The sequence below is a fragment of the Typopeltis vanoorti genome, chromosome 1 (genome assembly GCF_054136105.1).
Source record: "Typopeltis vanoorti isolate ZY-2024b chromosome 1, IOZ_Tvanoo_1.0, whole genome shotgun sequence".
Taxonomy (NCBI): Eukaryota; Metazoa; Arthropoda; class Arachnida; order Uropygi; family Thelyphonidae; genus Typopeltis; species Typopeltis vanoorti.
In genome coordinates this window covers 149,133,881-149,159,088 of record NC_143549.1, presented here as the reverse complement: position 1 = coordinate 149,159,088, position 25,208 = coordinate 149,133,881, and the positions used below count along the sequence as shown (strand labels likewise).

Below are 25,208 nucleotides of genomic sequence, written 5' to 3'. Positions count from 1 at the left end.
CTAAATATCAACTTTATGTACAAGATTCATGTTAGGACAACCTTAAGACAGAACACAATAGACAAGCCCCAAACAGTAAACCTGGAGGTGACCAGTGTGGAGGTACATACCTGCAATGCTGGGAGTCTCAAGATCTATGCTGCTTATAACCCTCTGAGCATTCCTCTGCTGACAACAGATCTGGACTCCATTCTTGGTCTAAATGACTCCATAATAATAGCAGGAGATCTGAACTCAAAACACACAGCTTTGTACAGCTCATCAACTAACACCAAAGGTCACACACTTTTCAACTTTGCAATGCTCAACTCTGTTGTTGTGGCCGGCCCTACCGAGCCCACCCACTTCAGCCCTTCATTCCGAACATATCACTCCTACAAATCCGACAGAAATGATAAATATCATCTCCCATCTAAACAGTAAAAAAGCTCCAGGACCGGATGGCATAACTAACAGAATAGTAAAACTACTTCTAAGAAAGGCCATAGTTCATCTCGTCAACATTACAAATGCCATCTTTAGATTCCAGCATTTCCCTACTACACGGAAAACAGCCACCATCATGCCACTGAAGAAGCCAGGAAAAAATCCTCACCTTCCCGAAAGCTACAGACCCATAAGCCTATTGTCCAGCCTTGGAAAGGTGACAGAGAAAGTGATCTTCTCAAGATTCCAAGCAGAAACAGATAAGTTAGGAATTTTGCCTAATTAACAGGTTCAAGCTTCCGTAAGGCCCATAGTACAGCTCAACAAGTGCACCGGCTGGTAGAAATCATTACTAAAGGTTTTAACTGGAAACTCAATACAGTTGCCATCTTCATCGACGCAGAGAAGGCGTTTGACAAAGTATGGCATCAAGGCCTTCTCTACAATGATAAAATTTAACTTGCCAGTCAAGTTAATAAAAATAATACATTTTTTTACTTTACCTCAAAGACATCCAAAGTCTTAGCACAGCTCTACCCTATGATCAACAGACAAAGTAAACTGGACATGCAAACCAAATTAACAATTTACAAGATGATAATTCGACCGGTCGTCACTTTTAATATGAGTTACCACCTTTTATTGACGCACAGCATAATTTGGATCCCATCATGTAAAAACTTTGCTCCACGTTTAAAACCTAGCACACAACACTGTTAACTGCAGATGGATGACATTCCCGTGGATTTTTATCCCTTCATCACTTAGAAGTTGATTATGTAGAGGAAAGTTTATTGAGGGCTGTGTGAGAGCGCATGTACTGACGAGCAGAGTTGCCTTCAGGAGCTTGTGTTTCTATCTGTCGTTTTCGATGTAATTGGATGACTCTTGAATGAGTTGATTTAAATGAAGAGTTGCCTGTACAAAGTATCTGGAGGCAATGTCATGAAGTAATGTAGAGATATTTGGTATGGCTGCATCTTGATGGAGGAGAACATTTCTGACAAACCACAGGGAATCAAAGCTCATTTGGAGGCATTTATTTTATAGAACTTTCAGTTTTTTGATGTTACTGTGGGAAGTGTGACCCAAGCAGGTGATCCATAGGTTAAAGTGGGTCTGATGATTGTTTTATAGATGCGCAGCTTGTTCTCGGTGCTAACTTGGCTTCTCCGGTTGATGAGAGGATAGAGCTGGGGAATTGCTAAATTGGTTTTATTGCAGGCATATAAAATGTGAGGTATTAAAGCTGAGGTGAGTGTCTAGTTGTATCCCTAGGTATTTGACTTTCGTTTTCCATGAGATAGCAACAATGAACATATAAATTGCCCCATGATGCGATGTTTCTCTTTTAAAAAGTATAGCGGAGCTTTTGTCAGCGATGACGCCTATTCTCCATTTCCTGAACCATTTTTCAAGGTTTGTTGCTGCGTTTTGTAATCGTTGCATTGCTATGTGCGGCCTGAGTGATCTGGTCATAATTGCCGTGTTGTCCACATAGAAAGCCATTGTGGTTGATACTGTGCTTGGGACTTCTGCGATGTTGAAAAATAGCGGGGATAACAAGGAGCCTTGTGGGATACCTGCTGTGATTCTTCTCATAGAGGACGGAGCCCATGCAATTTAATTTGGAATTTCCAGTTTTTCAGGTAGGAATCAATGAGTTGGCGAGATATAATGGAATTAGCAGTTATTTGTAAATGAGGCCTTCGTGCCAAACCTTATCAAAGGTTTTTTCCACATCAAGAAAGATTGCTCCTGTATGTTACTTCTAGTTAAACCCAATTGTAATGCATTCTATTAATTTGTGGACCTGTGGAATTGTGCTTTGACCTGTATGAAATCCGAATTGCTTTTTAGAAAAAATATTGGTTTTGTTTGTCGCCTCTTGCAGATGGTTAAGGATTATTTTTCCGATAATTTTTCCCAGTCATGAGAGGAGGCTGATGGGTCTGTAGTTCTGGGGGAGCTGAGGTGCTATCCCAAGTTTGTAAACGAGGATTATGTCCACCAGTTTCCAACAAGTGGGGAAGTAACTGAACCTTAGCATTGCATTAACAATGCCTACTACATGCATGACAGCTTCATGAGGGAGTGCCTTTATTACTTTGTTGGAAATCTCATCAGGTCCTCGGCATTTTTGTTATTAAGTTTCCTGATAACGGAATATACTTCCTTAGGGGAAGTATGACATATTTTCACAGCTGCTGGAGTGGCGAAGTGGTGAAAAATCTAAATCATTAAATATATAAGACTTTTATATTTAAACTGTCAGATGTTTAAAAAATTTCAAACTTCATCAATGAGATACAATCGATGTTGTACGAATTTCAATTCACTGCTCGCAGTCGCAGTTTGATTTGAAGTACTCGTAGGTGTCTGTTCAGTACAGTGAGTTTGAAGTCCAGTGTTTTTATTAATCTTATTAAAAAAACTAGTTCAGTTCTTCATCAAAAATATTATTATTTACATTTTCCCTTTAAACACGGACAAGTGGCAAGAAAAACTTTCTAAATTTAAATCTGATTCTAAATCTCAGGGAAAAAAGTGCAGTGCATCAGTTAGGAAAGTACATAAACGAGCCATTGAAAGTGAAGATCTCAATGCCCGCCCTTCCCACCCACAAGAAACCACTTCTGACACAGGTCATTCAGATAAAAGAGAAAGTGATGCTAGTTATGATTCAAATTCAGATTCAGGTTTACAAGGTTCTTCTAAAAAGATCAAAAAATCATATAAGCAAAAATTCAAAGAAGATTGGTTGGAGGATTCCATTCTTAAATCATGGATTGTTTCAGATAAAAGTAAAGGACAAACTGCTTATTGTAAATTTTGTGATAAAAGCATTAATGTTAGCAAAAGTCTAATGATTCGTCATGCAAACACTCCAAAACACAAGCAGAATGCAGAATCTAAAAGAAGCACACCAGGTATAATGTTGTTAATAATTTGTGGATTTTTATATAGAGAGGATATTCATTGATATTATCTTAATATTAATCCTACCATAGAGATGATTTCTGTTTCTAACAATTATTTTTTTTAATTCCGAGTGTACCTATATGTTATTATATGCACATGGGTTCACTCCAATTGGTGCAATGATCTTAACTCTTTCTTTCAGAATCCAAATAATCACTGACTCAAGACCAAAATAGAAAATAAACGCATTTAATATAACAAACACAATATATGGAAAGACTTTTAATGGGATTATATTGATCAAGTGCATATAATAAACAACTAAGTTATACCAACTAGTTTCACCAATTAAGGCTGTTAGCATCTTCAGGGTACATAACTGATGTAAGGCACTAAAAAGTAAAAAACTGTTACAAACTATAATCAACCGATTCCAATTATATTAAACAAAGAACAGAGCGCGTACATTCATAGAGCGTGGATGATATCACTTGTTGTTATTTAGGAACGTTCTATAGTTGGCACTATAATACAGTTCTGGTGAGTTGAAGGATCTTCCAGATCACGGGCAAGATTAGTCCTTGGTTCCTGTTAAGGTTTTGTGTACAGCGGGCAACTGTTGTGGCCTCCTTAAAAATTCGGGAGCGGAAGTCCTCCTCCATGTAAGGAATTGTGCTTCTATCCCATTCTATGGTATGGTTCGTTCTTGAGAAATGAAAAGCTAACCCCGATTTTTCTTCTCTGTTATTATTGATGTCACCTATGCGTTCTTTTTGCCTAATTTCAAGGCTCCTTGAAGTTTGGCCGATGTAATTCAAGCCGCACGAGCAGGGTATGTTATAAACTCCAGCATATTTGGAGAAAGGATGGCTATCTTTTGGAGATCTTAAGAATTGTCTAATCGTTTCTGTGGGTTTTAAGGCCACTCTTATTTTATGTGGTCTAAGGAGTCTAGCAATCTTATTGGAAACTGTCCCTAAGTATGGAATGACGATGGTAGAAATATAACGTACACCATCTTGTTGTCTTTGTCGGGGTTCAGAGAAAAGTATCTTGTGGACGAGTCTTCGAGGAAATCCATTCATGGTAAGGTTGGTGGATATCAGGGATAGTTTTTCCTGGAGGTCTTGTTGATCTGTTGTAAGGAGAGAGGCACGGTTCTTCAACATGTGTACAATACTAAGTTTCTGCGAAATGTGGTGGCAGGAAGTGAAATGTAAATAACGTCCTGTATTGGCAGGTTTGCGGTAAACTGAGAGGTTGATACCATCATTCGGAAGCTTCTTAATTAAAGTGTCCAGAAATGATAATTGGTTATCTTTTTCAAGTTCTAGAGTGAATTTGATTGTGTGGTGTAGAGAGTTGATTTTGTTGAGAAAGTCGAACAGGTCCTTTTTTGTGTGGTTCCAAACGATAAAGATATCGTCCACGTATCTCCACCATACTGTGGGTTTAGGGTCTGTTTGAGTTAAGATTTTACTTTCAAAATCCTCCATAAAGAGATCAGCACAAGATGGAGAGAGGGGGCTACCCAAAATGATCATGAAATATTTCATGAAATCTCAATATGTTACAAATACATCAACTGAAAAGATAAATCCAGCTGATAATGGTCAGTTTTTAGACATAGAAAATGTATATCTAGGGGTGAGAGTGGAAGCCCTTCTAATGAGTTTAGATAAGAGTGAAGTTCCAGAAAGAGACAGACACTTCGAGCTGAAATGTTTGTTCTTCTATGTTGAATTCTGTAGCCAAGTTTTCAAACAAATAAATTTCAAAGATCCTGTATTAAAAAGTTTAGCGATGCTGAATCCTGAAATGTGCAAATCAGACTGTTTTTACAGTATAATGCCACTTGCTGTAAATTTTCCTAATGTTATTGAAGAAAATAGTTATGAAGACCTTTATAGAGAATGGCAACTATTGAAGACTGTAGAAGCATTGGAAAGAGGTCAAGAATTCATGGTTTTTTGAAATAAAGTTTTTGAAATGAAAAATGTGGTAGGAGAAAAAATGTTTCTTAATTTAACATTAGTTAAAGCTGTACTGTGCCTCTCTCATTCATCAGCAGCAACTGAAAGAATATTTTCAGCAGTGACAATAAATAAAAATAAAATAAGAAATCAATTACAAACTCTGTTGATGAATGGACTCCTTTTGACAAAAGAAAAATTGAAACATTCATCGGCTACAGACTTTACTATTTCTGAAGAGTTAATTAATTTAGCAAAATCTGTTAAAAATAATGAATAAATACTTCCAGTGTTTTTCTTGTGAGTTATAACCCCTGTATATATGTAAATAGCATATTAAATAACTGAAAATTTAATGTTACATTTACATAAAATGCTACATAAAAATATATCAAATTTAGTACCTTTTTCCTGCATAAGTTGGTACAAAATTTTTTTGCTGGGGTCACCCTGGTCTGGCTCCCACTGAAGAGACCTCAATAAAGGTCAAAACCGGTCTGGATAGTGACCCTTCCCATAATGCATAGCATTATACATGTCCGCAAGGAGATATGATTTACATTATGGGATACTAAGGTAAATGATGTGAAGTCACATCACCTTTGCCACGAGTTGTCCCAGTCCTGATAATACTTCAGGTGCAAACTTTGTTTGCTTACACTTGGATAAAGGATTAAACCAAGTATATAATTTCTTGGTATCTTTAATTTATAGCATAAACAAGTGGAAAAAACTTCCAACTACACGTAAAATAGTGTATAAATGTATTTAAAAAAAATTTTTTTCAGGAAAACTTAGAAAATGATAATATATATATATATATGATGATACATACCTTCACAACAGGAATAAAACAAGTTTCATTCATGTTTAACAGATGCTGCAACGACAAGTAACTAGTAGCTTGTTTTAGCTGTATGCCCCTCTCTGAACCAGTTATGTTTCCAAGAATATGCAGAGTTAAATAGTGGTGCTCACCTAGTTTGGCTAATGTTTCAGCCAAATCTCGGAGCTGTCAACAATAAAAGTATTATTTATTGGAACTGTCAAAAAATGATCCAATTTTTATATGTACAGCTAAACTCCAACTGTTCTGAGTGGTGCCATTTATTGGATATTCTACATAAATAATAGCAGTTTATTGGATATTCTACATTATATAATACCCCAAAAAACAGATTTCATAATAAGCCTTTTATTTCATATATTTACATGTTAGATGGCATTAAAATAATTGAAAGAATAGTAACTATGCCCTCCACCCCACCCCAATCTGAGGATAATATTTTATTGTGCTCAATGATATTGTAAAAATATATCAAGAAGAGAACTTCAAGAGTGCTGTATTCAGTATATATTATTTGTTTAATATAACTTATTTAAATGAAATCATTTCAAGTTCACTTAATAGTCTTATTAAAGAATTCAAAAGCATGAAAAAGGGAAGACTTGGTGAGCAGAAAAACAAAAAAGTTCTTCTACACTAGAAGAAAATAAACAAGTTATTCAACTAATTTGCTGGACATCTAACATCTTCAGAAAATAAAATACAACTGTATCTAGTCCAGCAACACAGCACTCCATTAAATTGTCTGTGGAAACAATTCAAAAAACACATGTGACCTTTTTGAGAGAATTAAAAATCTACTCCTTCCCCCAATAATCTTCCATTGTTTTATGCTCCTTTGTTGTGCACTAAAGTTGATGTCCCCAAAACATTGGCCATCACCCACAATCTACTAAAAAATGATTCAAATCTTTCTTTGTGTACAAAACTAACTTCTTCAGTATCTTAGATTTCATAAAACTAAGTCTCAGCTAATTAGATGAGATCTGAATGTAAATTATTATTATCTGACTTCTATGGAGTCAGAGACTCATCATGGGAGATACACACTTTTGCACACAATGATCATTCAATTGTGCCTTAAACTGATTCAATGTGTCAACATTCACAACACACTCAATGTATTCCACTCAAGCAAAAATTTAGGAGAGAGAGAGCGGTTGCAAATGGAAATGTTTAGCAAATGACTGTGTGAAGTTCCTGGTGACGCTACAAAAGGCCACTAAGATTTGCAGATATGATATAGCTGCTAAATATTGTCAGTTTGTAAAGCATAGTGAAACTAAGAAACATTTTGCTGCAGTTCCATATAAGGCTGTTCCTATTACAAATATGCTTGTGAAGAAGTCTGATGAGACAGCGAACTTTGAAGGCAGCTTAGCATTATTTCTTTGTTTTCACTCATCATTTAATAGTTGCAATCATCTAATAGATCTTTGCAAAAATATCATCCCAGACAGTCAAATTATGCCAAAGGTAAAAATGTATCAAATGCTCTGCAAATGTAAAGAATATTGTAAGTGAGAATTTTGAAGATCTAATTGCAGACATTGGAGATGATTTCAGCTTGTTAATAGATAAATCGAATGACATCACAGTGAATAAGATTTTAGGAATGGCCATCATTTATTATAGCAAGAAATTCAACAAAATTATGCATTCATTTCTGAGCATGGCAGTTCTAGAAAAGTGTGATGCTAGTAGTATTGTGGCTGCACTGAAAAAAAGTTCTTGACCAAGAAACAGGACATTAAAAATCCCATTGCAATTAGTACAGACAATAACAGTGTTATGGTTGGTGTCAATAATGGCGTTTATGAACAACTGAAGGCATATATTCCCTCCTTAATTTTAATTAGATGTGAATGCCATTCATTACAACTGGCAATGTCTCACATTTGTGCAGAATTTCCCCCAAGAACATTAGAATTTTTAGTTGCAAAAACGTATAAGTGATTTTCACATTCCTCTTTGAAATAAGCAGCATACAAAGAGCTGTATAAAACTATCAACGAAAATGATGATCCTCTGAAAATTATAAGCAACTGTGCAACAAGATGGCTCTCCATTGAACCTGCAGTAGACAGAATTCTCAGCCAGTGGTTGGAATTAAAAACTCACTTTAAAGTCGTGAGTGTGACTGAGAAATGTTACAAAGCTCAAATTTTGTGGGAGATGTATAAAGATGAAAGGAATCTGTTGTACCTTTTATTTTTGCATCCTGTTCTAGTTCAGAAAGTTAACAAAATTCTCGAATTTAACAGTGCGAATAAGACGAGATTATATGAAGATCTTTCTCGTTTGATTAGCTCTATTGCTAATATGCTAGTGCTACCATCATCCACAGTTGACACTCTATATTGACGACTATTTGGATCCCAAACCAAATCATGGTTACAGATTTGAAAGAAAAATTTCAGAGTTGATGATACAAAAGAAAATAACACAAAACGATGAGCAAAATCTTAAAAAATACAGCAACACGGTTTCTTCTTGGTCTCTTAAAACAGCTTAAGCAAAGGTTGCCTGAAAACTTGAATATTTTCAGAATGATCTCTTCTTTTTATGTTGACAATACCCTAAAACATAAAAGAACCTGTTACTCCCATCTTAGAATAAAATGTTGCTGCTGCTGAATACTAGTACAATACTATCCACTTAAATAAATGGACAAATATAGAAAACACTAAGCTATTCTGAAGTACAAGAATACAAAGATGCATCTGGAATGAATCATTTAAAAAATTGCTCAGTGTACAATAAATTTATTAATACTGCCAAATTCTAATGCAGAAATTGAACAAATTTTTAGTTCCAGAATGTAGTTAAAACAAAATTAAGAAACAAGACTGAATTGCCAATGCTGACAGCTATTTTGTCAGCTTTGCCAAAATTCTATTGTATAGCACTTATTGTTATGCCTGAGGCCAAGTATGACCTCAGGAATAACAATAAGTGCTATACAGACTATCATTTATCAGCATCTACACTGAGTAATATTGGAATGATGGCCACATATAATAAAGCAGACAAATCGGCCCTTCAGAACACACGCAATTTACAGACATAGAATACCAGTTGTGGTGGAGGTTGGCGGTAGATGGCGTTGATTCATAGTAGAGGTTCGGTGTAGTGGTTGAGACAGTTGTAGGTGTCCTCCCGTGATGAGTCTTCGGACTCCTTGGAGGTGCAAGGAATAATAATAATAATAATAATAAATCTAAGTGAAAACGTGGATTTTCAGCCACTTATATGCAAGTATCACTTCAACTTGAATAAAGTAAGTAACTGAAAAGTATCAGCTACTACTTATAAAATTTTAGCTTCAAATTTTTATTTTTAACTCCTTTTTAGCTTTTTTTTTACGATTTAGCTGTTTTTAGTCATTTTCGTTTGGCAACAGTAATAGAAATAGGCCTTCATCCATCCTATTTCAAAGAAAGGTGAAAACTAATTAGTGACCAGCAATGGCTGAAATATCAATCTATAAGATTGACTGTAGAGCTCTTCACCAATCACCTATGACTCAAGCCAAGGAAAAATTTGCAGAAACGCAAGTGGTTACTCTTGTACTCTTAAGTTATCTTAATGCTTAAGAGTTATCAAGAGTACTTGATAACTCTTAAGCATTTGATCAGGTTTGATAGAGAGGCCCATTCAGCAAACACCATCCTATGGTCTGTCTTCTATCCTCTCCAACTAAATCACTAGCTTTCTTACTGGTTGCCTACTATGAGTCATGATGGATGGTTTCCTCTCCTAAGATTTTGTCACAATGCAGAAGTAGCCAGAGCTCTGTACTTTATTTGTGCCATATAAATGACCTCCTCTCTGACTTCAAATCCTATCCACAGTTTCACTAATGACAATACACTCCATTCTTCCTTTTCATTTGACAAATCCAGCAGTGCCCAAGTATCAGTGATATCTGATTAGACTGAACTGCGTTTTGGTTACCACCAAAACGCAGTTCAGTCTAATCTATCAAAAGAAAGATTTTACATCCCTTTCCTTAATTTGTGATACTGCTCAGATATCCAAACAGGACCATGTCTCCCTTTCATGGGCTGACCTAAACTTCCAGCATGTTCTGGAATAAGCACATCTCAGCCATGGCTTCTGCAGCTGCCAAAAAATTCTTGTATAAATTTCTGGCACCACTTCTCACCTTTACAGCTGCTAACTCTGTAAAATACCTAAATCTGGCCAACAATGGAATATGGCTCATAAATTTGGGGTCATCATCGTCATCTTGCTTGTCAAGGATTTAGGCCTAGAGCGGCCTGTTCCAGCCTTAGAAGTCATCATTGAATCTCTTCAGAGGACATCCTGGTTTTCTTTTTTTACTAGTGTTTTGTACATTTGGAGGTGATGCATCAAAATCCTCTCTAAGCTTCCTTGAGCTATCAAGAAGAGGGAAATAATTGATCATCTCTTTCTCTCTCACAGATCCACTACAATCTCTCACTCGTACATTTATTTTCCACCTTATGCTTATTCTACAGATCAAAATTAAATTATCCCTATTTAAGGCCTTGTGGAGTGCCATCCAGTGATCCAAATGCCGCAAAACTTTGCACGAATACATTGTGCATCATGCTGAAGTGATATCAGGAAAAAAAGTTCCAAAATTCACCATCAGGGGCATCGTAAACAATAAATGCATGGAGTTTCCATATCACGCAACTCGGCAGGTGCCAGGAGGATTTAAAAGGCTGGACATGGGATTTTCCCTTTTATTCTGGTTGTTAATACCATCAACAGTAATGGCACTAATCTTGCCTCAACGTGCTTTACTTGTGAAGCTCTAAACAATTGCAATGCTGTTACTGCACACTGCAAAATATTGTCACCTGAACAAACGTCGATGAGGTTCACTATCTCCATGTGCTCTGAGATGAATGCTTAGTCATTTTGAAGAAATGGGATCGTTGGGAGTTAGACCTGACAAAGGTCGCCAACCAATCAGTTCACAAGTGAATGAAGCTGCTACTGCCATTTGTGGAATAGGCCATGAATAAACATTGGACCACTGGTTCCTGCAGTGCCTGTTCTGTATCAAGACACATGGAAGTGCCTTACACAACTGTCTGGAAAATTCTATGGAAGATTCTGCATTTCTACCCATTCAAGATAACACCAGCACATGAGTTGTGCCCACAAGAATTTGAAAGCTGACTGACATTTGCTTTAACATTCCTTGCTCGAGTGGAATAGGACGTTGCGTGGTCTTTGGTGATTTTGTGGAAAGAGGTTCACTTTCACTGAACAGAGCTGTGAATACCCACAACTACCAGGTATGGGTTATGCAAAACCAGCATACAAAGCAACAAATTCCTTTGTATTCACCCAAAGTTACTGTCTGGTGTGGATTTACAGCTTCATTTATCATTGGACCATTTTTTTTTGAGGACATTTGCCAGTTAGGTCCTGTGACCTGCTCAGTTATTGCCAAGAGGTATTGCAATATGATAAACAATTTCGTTGTGCCACAGCAGTGCCTGTTCATGGATTCAGTCATTTTCATGCAGGATGGGGCACCTACATATATACATCAGTCGATCCACACACACAAGGTTCTTCAAGAACATTTCATGGAAGCCAGAGTGACCAGCCATGCATTTCCCACTGCATGGCCACCTTGTTCACCTGATCTGACCCCATGACTTCTGGCTCTGGAGATTTCTCAAAGACAGGGTTTATTGGAATCATCCTGATAACTTGCCACTGCTGAAAGACAGCATAACATAGCATGTGCACAACAGTCTCAACTGAATGTGTTCTGCCACTGAGCATAATGTGCAGAGGATGAAGTTTATTACATACCATGATGGGCAGCACACCGAGCAGTAGAGCCCATGAATGCATTAAGCGAATAAAAATGTGTTATTTATGCTTATGTTGCTTTTCTCCTTCTTACACGCAGAAAAATTACTACATAGACATTTGGTACATCATACAGCACCCCTGGTGGTGAATTTTGGAATTTCTATTTTTTCCCCTTCTCAGATATAGCTTTTATATGATCCACAATGCATTCCTGCAAAGTTTTGAGGCGTGTGAATCATTGGGTGGCACTCCACAAGCCTTAAACAGGAATACTTTAATTTTGATCACTCTGTACTTTCAAATAAAGTGCTCTACTAAATTGGCCACTATCATTCTTCCAAAACAATAAAAATGGAAGCAGCTGCTGGTCACCACCCATTTACATTCCAGCTCCAAACTTCTCTTTTATTCCATTTACCTCTGTTCTTTGGAACAGTCTCTCTCAATGTCTTCACCAAAGACAATTTTCAGCTGTTCAAAAATATCAACAGATCTCTCCTTTATATGAAAGGTTGTGCAACATGTCTTGCACAATCTTTCATATAAGAGTCAGATATAAATATAAAAAAAAAAGGACAACGTTCTCTATACAATGGTTGATTGGAGCTTAACATACCATATAACAAGGCATGCTCTCGCTCTCTCTCTCTGTGTGTGTGTGCATGCACGTGTCAATCTCAGCAATTTTATACCAGTCTAGTCATAATATGCCACTGAAAGAATTAAACATAAGTGTGCTTACAAACCTATCCAGAATATTTTCAGCCATTCATAAAATTATTAATGGTTGTCTTATATCAGTCAGACTGGTGAAAGAGGATAAGCATCTTAGTAGTGTTGCTCATAAAAGGAAAAGTAAATCAGAATAATTAAAATGTCTCTTTTCATTACAACATGGTGTGGACTAACCACTATGCCTTACTTAGAATACAATTACTTATCCCAATATATTAGTGATTCATTCACATGGTTCTCCTCCCCCACCTCTCTCTCTCTCTCTCTCTCTCTATAAATCAAGGATTAATTGTGCATGCTTGGAAGCCTCTAATCTGATCTCTCTAAATACTATTGATATCAATTTTGATAATCATTTTAAAATACTATAACAGAGCATGTAATACATACTTTATTATTATTATTATTGAGTTCCACCCATGAAAGGTTGCAACCTTCCAGTTCATTAGTACTGTGGGAAGACTTAAGAGTATTTTCAATTTTTATTAATTTTATATATTTTTTGTACTTGGTATTTTTTAACCTTATTTTTTATATAATCTGGAAGCAATGCTCTAGAGATCAAACATGGAACTTTTTACAAGCCACTTCAGGCCTCCAATAAGTGGGGCAATGGTCTCGAGTTCATAATGAAATTCATCTCGTACCTAAAGACAGGATTCCACCCCATGTGTCAGAGAGCAGATATGATAATCACTTGGCCAATCAGGCTTAGCAATAATTCCAATCGTATTAAAAAGGAATCCTAGTTCTTATAATATTAATGTATTGCTAAGTTAAGATATTCATATTTATAAATTTAGGGACACAAAAACACACGAGTTGAACAGATTATTTTATTAATTACTAATAAATAAAACTTTAAGTTTCGACAGCTGTATCGAGGTCATCATCGGAAGGATACAAGTATATAAGGAACCAAGCTACATGCTCTAGCTCTGTATACCGGTAAACTATATCTACGTAGTTAATTAATCCTTTTCCCTAGCTTGACCTCTAGTGATTAAAAAAAAAATTTTTTTTTTAATAAAATAAAATTAATAAATAAAAATAAATAAATAAATACAACTACAATAAACTGCTAAAGTCCTCACGTATTAATATTCTTCTGGATTTGTACAGTTCTGATTGTTATAATATGATTTCTTGCTGTTGAATGTTAGAAACACTTCACCAGGTTGTCTTCTTGTAGTGGGATTTTTCTATGGCTAGTTTAGGTTGGGTCCTCCACATTCTTGAAATGGTTAGGCCATCATTTTTGCTGAGATTTGGGTTGTGTTTGAGCATTTCACATAACTCTTTAAATTTTCTCTCAAACCAGGTTTTGGTGCGGTGTAAGGACTTGGTATTTTTCCAATCAATTCTTTGGTATGTTTGGAGTGCGTGGTCAGAAAGGCCAGTTTTTCCAAAATGGAGGTATATTTAACGTGTCGTTTGTGTTCATCTTGTCTGATTGGAATAGTTCGCCCTGTTTCCCCTATGTATGGTATGTAACATACCATACATAGGGGAAGGTATGTTACATGTGCATTGTATTTTGAATACCCCTGGGTGAGCTAGGTATGGAAGAGGATCTTTAGAAGAATTCAGTAGGTGTCTTAACTTATTTGGGGGTTTAAAGGTGGTTTTAATGTGGTATTTGCGTAGTGCTCTGTCTATTTTTTTTCAGAAATGCCTCTAACATAAGGAATGGCAATAACATTCCTGAAATCTTTTTTATTCTTACTGGTATCTTTATGGAGGATCTGGTGAATAGTTTTTTACTGTATCCATTTTTTATAAATGTTTGGTTGATGATCTTGTATTCCTGGTTTAGAGCTTGTTCATTAGAACAAATTGTTAGAGCTCTGTGTTTAAGGGTGCTTATGACACCTAGTTTTTGTGTTGGGTGGTGGCAAGAATTTTTGTGTATATATTGGCCTGTGTGTGTGTGTGTAGGTTTGCGGTAAACTGAGAAGGAGAGACAGCCAGAGGGAAGACGTGTGACGAGTGTGTCTAGGAAAGGAAGAGAGTTGCTTTTTTCCCATTTCAATGGTGAATTGGATACGTATGTGTTGTTTGTTTAGGTGAAGGAATGTATTTAGAGCTTTGGTGCCGTGGGGCCAAATGGCAAAAATATCATCGATGTAGGCTGAGCCAAATTTTGGGCTTTAGACATGCTGTCACTAGAGCACGTTGCTCAAAGTCTTCCATATAAAAGTTAGCTATTGGGTGGGGGGGGGGGGGAGCGGTGAGCCCATGGCTGTACCTTCTTTCTGAAGGTAAAAATTGTTTTGCCACACGAAATATCCGTAGCAGAGTACATGGGCAAAGAGGGCTGTGATGTCGTGTGGAAATATGTTCTGTAGGAGCAAGATAGTGTCATTGATTGGGACATTGGTGAAAAGGGAAGTTATGTCAAAGCTGACTAATAAATCTTGGTCGTTGAGTGCAATGTTTTTAATTTTATTAATGAAATGTTGTGTATTTTTTTATGTAGGAAGGGGGGATTGACCTACCAATTCCTTGAGTGTGGCTGCTAATTTTTTGGCTAAGTGATAATTTGGGCTGTCAATTCCTTCAACAATAGGAGGTAGTGGTGTGCCTGGTTTGTGTATTTTTGGCAGGCCATAAATTCTGGGTGCACGGGCATAATGAGGTATTAATTTTTTTGTTGTTTCTTCGGGCCATGTGTGGACGGATTTGATTAATTCAGTTGTTTTCTTTTTGTTATGTTTTATGGGGTTGTAGTTTACCATTTGGTAGGTGTTGTAGTCCGATATCAAATGGTTCATTTTTTCAATGTATGTTGTACAGTCTAAAAGGACAGTGGCATTGCCTTTATCTGCTTTCGTGATTATAATGTCTTGGTTATTTTTTAAGGATTTAAGGGCTAGATTGTCAGTTTTGTTTAAGTTAGAGCTTAGTTTTTTATTTGAATCTAGTATACACGATGTTTCCATTCGTATTTTATGAGCCAAACTGGTGGGGAGGGATCTTAAACCTCTCTCGATATGATAAACGATATCAAGTTTGTTCACTGACCTCGGAGCAATGGCATAGTTCAAACTTTTCTTTAGCAGTGAGAGTTCACCTTGGGTGAGATCGTGGTTTGATTGGTTGATAACCAAGCTGTGGTCCGATGGTGGTTGGTTGCACCTAACTTCTTTTGTGGGCAATTGGCTAATCCTTATGTCAGTTTGTGATTGGCTGTTCCTTTCATTATGGCGTTCTGATGGTCTTGTGCTTTTCTGTTGTTGTAGGGCTTGAAATTTCATTACTAATTTTTCTTTGTTTTTCAGTAATAAGTGCTTGGCCGAGTCGTCTGTGATCCTGTCTAAAATCTCCCAAATTCCTGGAATAACATAGTCAGCTTTGTTATTCTAGGAATAACAAAATATCAAAATAGAACTTTGGCTTGGGTGGATGCTAGATTTTTAAGTGCCTCGTGGATTTGTTCTCGTAACAAGGCTTTTTCCAACTGGGCATAAATACGGAGCGCTTTGGCTGATTTAAACTTCTTCTTTAGTTTAATGCAGTTGGGTATTACGTTGCTGTCTCTACATCGTTTCAAAAAGGCTAGTCGATTCGTTAACAAGGAAACACGTATCTTTAGCTTAAGTTAAGATATGCTACTATGATATATATAAAAAACTTATATACACCCAATTAAAAAAAAAAAAATGGATCACGAGCTCAGGATGACAATTTGCTATGAATCAAAATCTTAAAAAACATTCAAACAATTATTAATGTACATTAAAAAAATCAAAATCTGCTTCACAAATGCAGTTATTTCTTTCAATATGTAAATTTCAATATTAAAAGATGGCATGAATGTGTTGCTATAATTCAGAGGAGATCAAACATACCTTTGAGAGCCAGTGTGATGAAGATATCTTCTCCAATGCAGCAGAAACACATTTTGCTGCAGTGATATTTTGAATCAAAGAATCATCTAAGATTGTCCACAGTAACAGTAATATAAATTTATACAATTCATCATCTGAATATATTCCAATATTAATAAACAATGTTACTGTATCAAAAATTTTATTTAGTTTGTCAGATAATCCTAATGATGTCAGCCTATATTTTCTAGAATCATTATTATTTGCAGCGTTACATCCAAGTTGAAAATCACAACCAGTGAATTCATCCATTAGGGGACAGTGTTCTTCCTGTTTGGCACCTAGAACAATATACATAATTTTATTAAAAAATACTCCCCCTTTCTAGAAATAGAGATATTTACTTTTATAAAGCTTTAAGCACCACAATCTTGAAATACTCAGAAAGTATCAATAATGATAATATCAAAAAAAAAACTGATTTTTTAAATAAAATTTTTTATGTTAATTTCAAACATAAGAAACTCTTCAGACTTACAGTACATTGGTATGTAATGGACAGACAAAGTCAAACAGAAGCTTGTTTATTAGAGTGGATTTGAAAACCCACAGATTGTATGTTTTATAAAATATAAAGCAAGAGAGGCTGTTCCAATAGGCAGTAATAGAATGAACAGAGAGTAGAAAAAAATATAAGAAAATGCAATGATTAGTCAACTACATATTCTTAACAGAATATGGAATTTGGAAGACAGTAACAATGCTCAGTGAAAAATGGCTGTTCAGAGAGTGTCCGTGCGGTTAGCCTAGTGGCTTTGCGCTTCGCAACCATATGCCTGGGGAAGGAGTGTCCCAGGTTCGATTCCTGTCGAAGACATGAGGAACTTGAGGATCTTCCTCAGCCATAGCTAAGTTAGCTGGTCTTGGGCAGGGGCAGTAGGGTTTTTCCCGCCAGTTTATCTGGCGTTTTTCATCCCACAAGCAGACAAACTGGCCCCATGAACATACGCTGCTACAGTCAAAAATATATCCCCCCCCCCCAAATGGCAGGCTAGGCGACAGATCGGTTGGGAGTGGTACTAACAAGAAGTCGCATCTAACTAACACGTGGACTCTGCATAGCAAGTGGGAATAACGCGTAGTGAAAGAAGAATGGCTGTTCAGAGAGTAACACCTAATGCAAAAGAAAATGTAGTTTCTTGAATGCTGAAGACATGGAACATTTATGCCACGAAACAGCAGAAGGCTAATTATACACTGAGTTAGCTTTACATTAGGAATACTCTAATAATGCTTTGGTCCACCTCTCTGTGCAATCACAGCTGGCAGACACCTAGGAACAGATTCCACAGGGTGTCAAACATCCTCCATGTGTAACTCGACCCATATCTGCTGCAGCAACTCTGTCAGTTCACACTCATTCCAAGGAGGAGGATCAACAGTTCTCTCACCCCATTCTAGCATATCCCACACATGTTCAATTGGGTTACAGTAAGGGGAGTTTGGGGACCAAGGCAATGTGGCAAATTCGTTGTCGTGTTTCTCCAACCACTCTGTAGTTGTACCAGCCCAACGACAAGGTGCATTGTCCTGCTGAACGATGGCATTGTGGTTGGGGTAGACCTCCTGCAGATATGGATGGAGATGTTCAGCTAACAGGTCCCTGTAGTGTTCATCATTCAGTGTTTGTGGGATGATGACCTAGGGTGTGCCAGGAAAAAGCTCCCCAGACCATGACACTACCTCCACAGGCCTGTTCAACCCCAACTGTGCAACCAGGGATAGGGCTTCTTGCTGTTTACACCAAATGTGAACCCAGCCATCAGAATGGTGCAGGGAAATGGGACTCTAGATGACCTTCTTCCACCTGTCAAGGGTCCATTGCTGACATTCCTTGGCTGAGGCATTCTTTGAGATGCCTGGCCATCATCATGGGTACCCTTGTTGGTTTCCTGCTGTGGAACCCCAGGCAAAGCAAGGTATAGCATATGGTGCATGTGGAAATCAGTCAAACTGCCCCGCTGTTGTACTGGTGGGTGGGCTGTGTAACTATGTAGCAGTCGTGACACCTGACGCTCACCTCTACAATCAACCACGCATGGCTGATCAATGTGAGCCCTTCTGCTCAATGTCTGCTCATGGTTAATCCAGTCCTGTACACCCTTGATACAGTATGGGAGCAGCCAACAAGTGCAGCTGTTTCTGAAATACTGGTACCTGCCCTCTGCCATAAATATCTGCCCATGGTCAAATGGGCTTATGTCGCCATGTTTCCCCATTACTGGAAAATGTTTACCGATTACATGCCAAGAAGAGGTATGCCCATTTATAGTGGATGCATGTGATGTTGGTATCATGTGCTACTTCATTATCATGCTAAATATGTAAATCTGGGTCGGGGGGGTTCTAATGCAAAGCTAACACAGTGTATAGAGAATATAATGCAAATCATAATAAAAAATAAAGTTTTTTCCTTCCCTTCACTAAAATAAAACTGGATTATTAATAAAGTAACATATACAGATTTCATTATTTCTCTAAAATAATGGTCACAAGCAAAAACACTTCAACATGTTAAAAATGGATTAAATTCTGCTAGAAATGAAGTTACCATATTTATCAGATTTTCATTCAAGCATGGTTTGAGAATCTGTATTTGAGGTTGTAAGGAAGATAATATTTTTAGATGTTCTGCTCGTTTGTGTAATAATGACACATGGGAATATAATAACCTCTAATGAAGCTGCATTGTCAATCTCAAAAAAGCATGTAATAAGATACCAAAGATAAAACAGTTCAAAATACCATATCTTTGTGATATAAATGGGACATTATACAGACAACTATATAACTTATAAATCACTTGTAAATCAGTAGTCAGAATTAAAGGCTGAACAGATTAATGTTAAACGAGGTGTAAGAAAGTATTGTACACTATCTCCACTGTTCTATATGGACTACATGATTAAAGAATGTGGCACTTAACCAGATGTTCACAGAGGAAACATTAAACTTAGCTCATTACTATATGCAGCTGATAGTCTCCTCTTAAATAAATTTAGTACGTCTACAGGACTCCTTAATGAAACAGAATAATTACTGTAAAAATCTATTGCAGAAATCAGCAATAAAGACAACAAGCATGAAAATAAACAGAAAAATAGAAAACATTAACGGTATTCTAAATGATAGAACAGGTTATACAATTGAGTTATTTAGGCACATAGCCAAGATGGTAAATATAATTATCAGACCCCCAGGGAGTTCAAAGACTCATCAAGGGAGACTCTGCTGTCACTTATACAGCTCATCACACCATGACATAAATGCATTCACTAAATCCATACCCACCACAATTTCAGGCAATGCATTCCTTCAAAGCCTTAGTCTTATCATCTCCTTTATGAAATGGAACAATTTTACCCTCTTTCCACTCCTTTGGAACTTGGGCCAATCTAAGACTCATTAAAAAGGTAATTTAAAAGGTAACTTAAAGCTGTTGTTAAGTCCCTGTACATTCCCTCAAAACATGCGGACCATCAAGTCCTATGGCATTATTGTTATCAAGTTTATCAATTTCTCATATATCTCCTGCTCATTGATCATCATTGATTCTTCCCCACTTTCTGCTACCCACAAATTCTGCATTATGTTACACTCCCAAGAATGGAATACTTTAATGAACTGCTCATTAAACACCTCTATCCTACTCAGTAGTAATCATCCTTCCTTCTGCTGGCAACATATTGAAAAAACTCCCTAGGAGTTCTTTTAGGCTCATTTGCTAACTGCTGCCCTTATGCTACCCTCACCAGCAAATCGTCTTTCTAGACTACTCTTTGTATTCCTTCAACTCCTTTGATTACTGTCACTCATCTTGGGCAGCCTCCATAATACATTTGCTTTCAGAGTGCATGCCTCACTTCTTCAGTCATCCATTTCACACCTACCTTATTTAACCTTTGGATAGTTCCTGAGCAGGGCGCAATCTTTCAAAAAAAGGTTGTAAACCTATTGCACATTAATTAAAGTGCAATAGGTTTACAACCTTTCATGCATGGAATTCACATTTTATAAAGTTTGTAAAGTAGTCTCTTTCTTGACCAGTTGCAAAACCTCCTGCCTTCTAGAGGTTATGGCCTGTTTTCACAAAAGGGGCTATGGTGACCAAGTATTGCCAGTATAAGCATAATATCTGTATTAGGAGGAAATGCCAACTATTACTGTACTATCAGTAAACCCTGCTGAGTGGTCAACTTCACAGGGTCAGACTGGACCATTTAAACTGAATGGATCTGATTACAGTTCTGAATTTGGATATGAAATAAACACTGCTGCATTGATAGGCTTTAGTGAAGCTGTCACTGTGTCCATCTGTTCACTTAGGCTATACAACTCAGGTAATTTCGGAGCAGAGGTCACCAAAGGAACCTAGACTGCACTGCTTTTGAAAGCATTTCCAGAATTCAATTAACGAATCAAAAAAAAATTAACAGATCTGGCTCATTACTGCTGATTTTGCTTGACCCTGAAATAAACAAATGATTCTTTCCTAGTAAAGCTTTTCTTTTCACAGGAAACTTGAACATAAAGACACTGAACCAGTTTTGCTTTGCTTGATGTCCTCACTGAAGAATTTCACAGGTGCAAATTAAAAAAATCGCCCTCTACAAGAAATAAGATGGATAGAAAAAGGTGACATTTGGAAGGGTAGCATTATTTCTTATACTCAGGATGTGAGGATTGCAACCATCTGAAAGGGATAGGACTGTTACTAAGAGAAATGCAAGTAATGCTCTTCATGGATATAACTGCATTAATGCACACCTCCTAGCAGCTAAATTTAAAACTGAGATCAATGCTCTGAATGTGGTTAGATTCAGAGCATTAACTACTAAGCATTATCTACTGAGGATTCAGAAGTGGAAAGAAAGGGAATTCTTTAACCAGTTACTTAACATTCTAGGCAGTTTTAAAACAGATAATAGTGTAAAAAATCTCACATAAATGTTTTACTTATACAGGAAAACCTCACTTAATGCGATTAATTAATCCATCAATTAATGCGTGCTGTGCGAATGCAATAAACAATAATTCATCCATTAGTTAGCGTGAATCTGAAAAAAAAAAAAAAATGTAGACTGGAGGATAAAATCAAAGTTAATAAAAATCAATTGCTTAAATTTTTATTTAATGTCTAAACATTTGATGAGCTAGTTTTTTACAAAAAAAAATTAATCAAAGATGTTTGAATAGTGCTTGACTTTTTCATCATGTCATGCAATAGCTGGCGAATGCTTTATAAAGATTTCTCGGACTTCCAAGCTTCGTTCTATATCAGGATCAGCATCAAACAAAATTTCCTGATCATGCTCAATGTGATTGAAAATTGGTCGTAACATTCTCTTCTTGTTCACACTCTATCTTCTTCACACACTGTTCTTCTAGTTGAAGGAGATCATGCTCGCTTAACTGTTCTGAATGGGAATCGAGCAAGTTTCTCATATCTTTATTATCCAGTTCATTAAATCCAAGTGCTTTTCCAATTGTGCTGATTTCGTCAATAATGTCAGATCTTGGATTTTGTGCATGATAAACTAACATAGGCTTCAGTATAAAGTCACCTTCTGCACTGCCTCCTAATAAAAGCATAAGACAATCTTTAGATACTTTGCATCCTGTTGAGATGCTTTCATTTTAGCTAGGAAAGTTTTTGTTGGCATATGCTTCCAAAAGAGACCAGTTTCGTCGACGTTGAATTGAATATTTGATGATTGTCATAATCACCCTCCTGAATTATCTTTTGCAATTCTTCAGGAAAATTGGCCACAGAATCTTCATCAGCACTAGCAGATTCCCCAGTTATTCTAACATTATGCAGTCCAGCTTGATTTTTAAAACATTCAAACCATCCTAAACCCACAGAAAACCTTTCATATTCCTCTTGAAATCTGGTCTCTTTCAATGATGTAAAAATATTAAGAACTTTTGCCTGAATTGTAGCAGTAGCAGCTTTATCTTGTTCTTTGTATTCTTTGCTCTTATTTAATATAGTCCAAAGTGTAGACTTGTTATATTCCAGGTCTCGTACAATCATTGTATTATAGTGCCACTTTCATGTCTCTTAATAACTTCCGGCTTTTCATCTAACGTAATTACTTTTCTTCCCTTTTAATTACTGCTGCTTTATCAGTCTTTTTCTTTTCCATATCAGGGGTTGAATATAATGCCTTATAGGTATCTAAATTAAACCAAAAGGAAGGAAAAGTGATTGAGCAAGAGAACAGAGTTTGCACATGCGTTTGCGATGATGGCTCTGAGTCAACTGCCAAGTGTCTCCAGCTGCAGGCTGCAGCACTGCCACTGCCTGCTACATTGACAAATACCACCACTCGCTGCAGATTGGCGACAAAAAATTTCACGTAATGTAAAAAATTTGTGTTAATTGATTATCGCGCATACCATATCGAATTCACGTTAAGCGAAGTTTTCCTATATTCATTTTTTTCACATATTTATATATATATATATATATATATATATATATATATATATAACTAAGTTCAAGTTTCAATGATGAGAAATGTTTCTGTTGTATAATAAGATAATCTAAAAACATACACATAATTTGTTCACATTTAGTAATGCAGTTATATGCTTAGTATTATTGGAACCGTCATGGGGTTTAGTGGTAACAATATAAAAGAAACTTAAATGCAGTTATAAGTAGTAAACTTTCTTACTGTATGTAATCCTTCAGGAGTTACATGAAAATAATGCTGTATGTATATTATTGTATGTTTGTTTACAGTAATGTTCATATGTCTATTATCAGTGTACAACATGAGAGCACTGTGGTGATGACAGCCATTTTGTCACTTGAGTTTCACTTTGAATCTCAGTAATGGGACTATGTGTTAGTTGTTTTTTTAGAACAGTGTTGCTGGGTAATAGGAACATTCACCAGAAAAAGAGTAGACAGGCAAGAAAGGAGAGCTGAAAAGATCTAATAAACTACCAAGTTCTCTAATACTTTTCCAAGAATACTCAGAAAAGTTTTTATATGCATGTTTAATTACTCTCAAAGGATAGAGAACCATGAAGTTAATAATTGAAGGACAGTATCAGACAGTAGCTATCAAGCCTTTCTATATGAGAATATTTTGTGCTTAATGAAAGGCAAGTGATATATGCTTCAAGGAGCAATACAGAATCTGTAGTAAAAGTCCTTCTATTGGAAATGCATTTGAAACTGCTCAATTAATATGAATTCCTATTGTTTGAGTGATTATTCTTCATGCTTACTTCGGAAAATTGAAGAAAATAAAAATAAATAAATAAACTGAAGCTATGTTTGGGTTGTTTTTTAAAACTATTTGATACTGTTCTTTCAGAATTGTATTTAATCAGAGTGTGAAAGATATATATTTTATTGAGCTCGTATTGAGTAATTCTTAGAATGCTATTTAAGTATTCTTTGTATGTATTAAGAAGTTAGAAATTAATTTACTACTTTTCATACACTGTGCTAATTCCAGTTACTAGGCAGGAGTTATAGGACTGTCTGAAACTGATAATGCAGTAACAATGGTGAGAGACTCCTCCAGTTATTTAAGCTAAATAGACTGAGAATAACCATTCTATAAAGAATGTCAAATCTCCTTAAAGAGATAGAGAATTACTTAGTACATTGAAGTTGTTTTTGTTTAGTTTTCACATTTGACGTCAGTAGATGCTGTATGGTCACTCCTGTACCTCGCAAGGTTTTGAGAGCGAAGTGATAAGGTTGCAGATTCCCTTTCCATACATAGTTCTGTGGGACAATCACAAACATCCATGCCCATGGCAGGATTTGAACCTGCAGCCTCTTGGCTGGAGAGTGAACACACTAACCACTCAGTCAACTAGGTCAGCATTGAAGTGGTGTGTGTATGTGGGTCAAAGCTGTATAACTGATAGGAGACCTCCACATAGCCTTTAAAGGAATGCGGAGAACCGACCAGGGCTTCTGACCTAATGTCCAATCCTCACCTTCTCGTGGTGCACCCTGTTGGGTATCTACCTGGATACCGAACGAACAAGGATGGGCTGGCAATTTGGGATTTAGCCGACCAAATTGTATTCTTATTGGTTAAACCAAAATAAAAAAATGATGGTACAACATGACAAAATTTCATGCCGGCTGGGGCGTCGCCCGGTTAAACAAGGCCCCCGTTGTTTTCGCCAGGGAACCAGGGCGAACAGCGAAAAGTCAGCTACTGGAACAAATCTGAAAACAAACCCCAACTCAACATCACCAGAGTTAAAGATCGGTACTATCAACGTAAGAAGCCTGAATGGCAAAGAAATGGAGCTAGCTGAGGAATTAGATAAGTACCAGATCGACATAATAGGGGTGACTGAAACAAAAAAGACCAAAACTGGTGAGATCTTTCTGAGCAATAAATACAAAATGTTATATTCAGGCAATAACAATCAAGGAAAAGAAGGAGTAGCCATAGTATTCAACACAAAATACGAGGCTAATCTTCTTGAATGGCAGTCAGTCTCAAGTAGAGTAATGTTGGCAAATATGAGAACGGGGAACTGGACAATGAGACTTATTTGTGCCTATGGTCCCACAGAAGGTTCTACTAAGGTAGAAGT

At 36.7% G+C, this 25,208-nt stretch overlaps 1 protein-coding gene across 1 annotated transcript in view; it reads right to left on the bottom strand.

The window, feature by feature from the left end:
• LOC150110531 (uncharacterized) overlaps window positions 1-25,208 on the bottom strand; it is a 247,977-nt gene that overhangs the window by 121,686 nt on the left and 101,083 nt on the right. The window contains exons 5-6 of the mRNA XM_090394585.1: window positions 16,584-16,903; window positions 6,157-6,333 (exon numbers count right to left, since the gene is read on the bottom strand). Of these exons, the coding sequence (XP_090250711.1) occupies window positions 6,157-6,333; window positions 16,584-16,903 (497 nt within the window). The remainder of the gene's footprint in view (window positions 1-6,156; window positions 6,334-16,583; window positions 16,904-25,208) is intronic.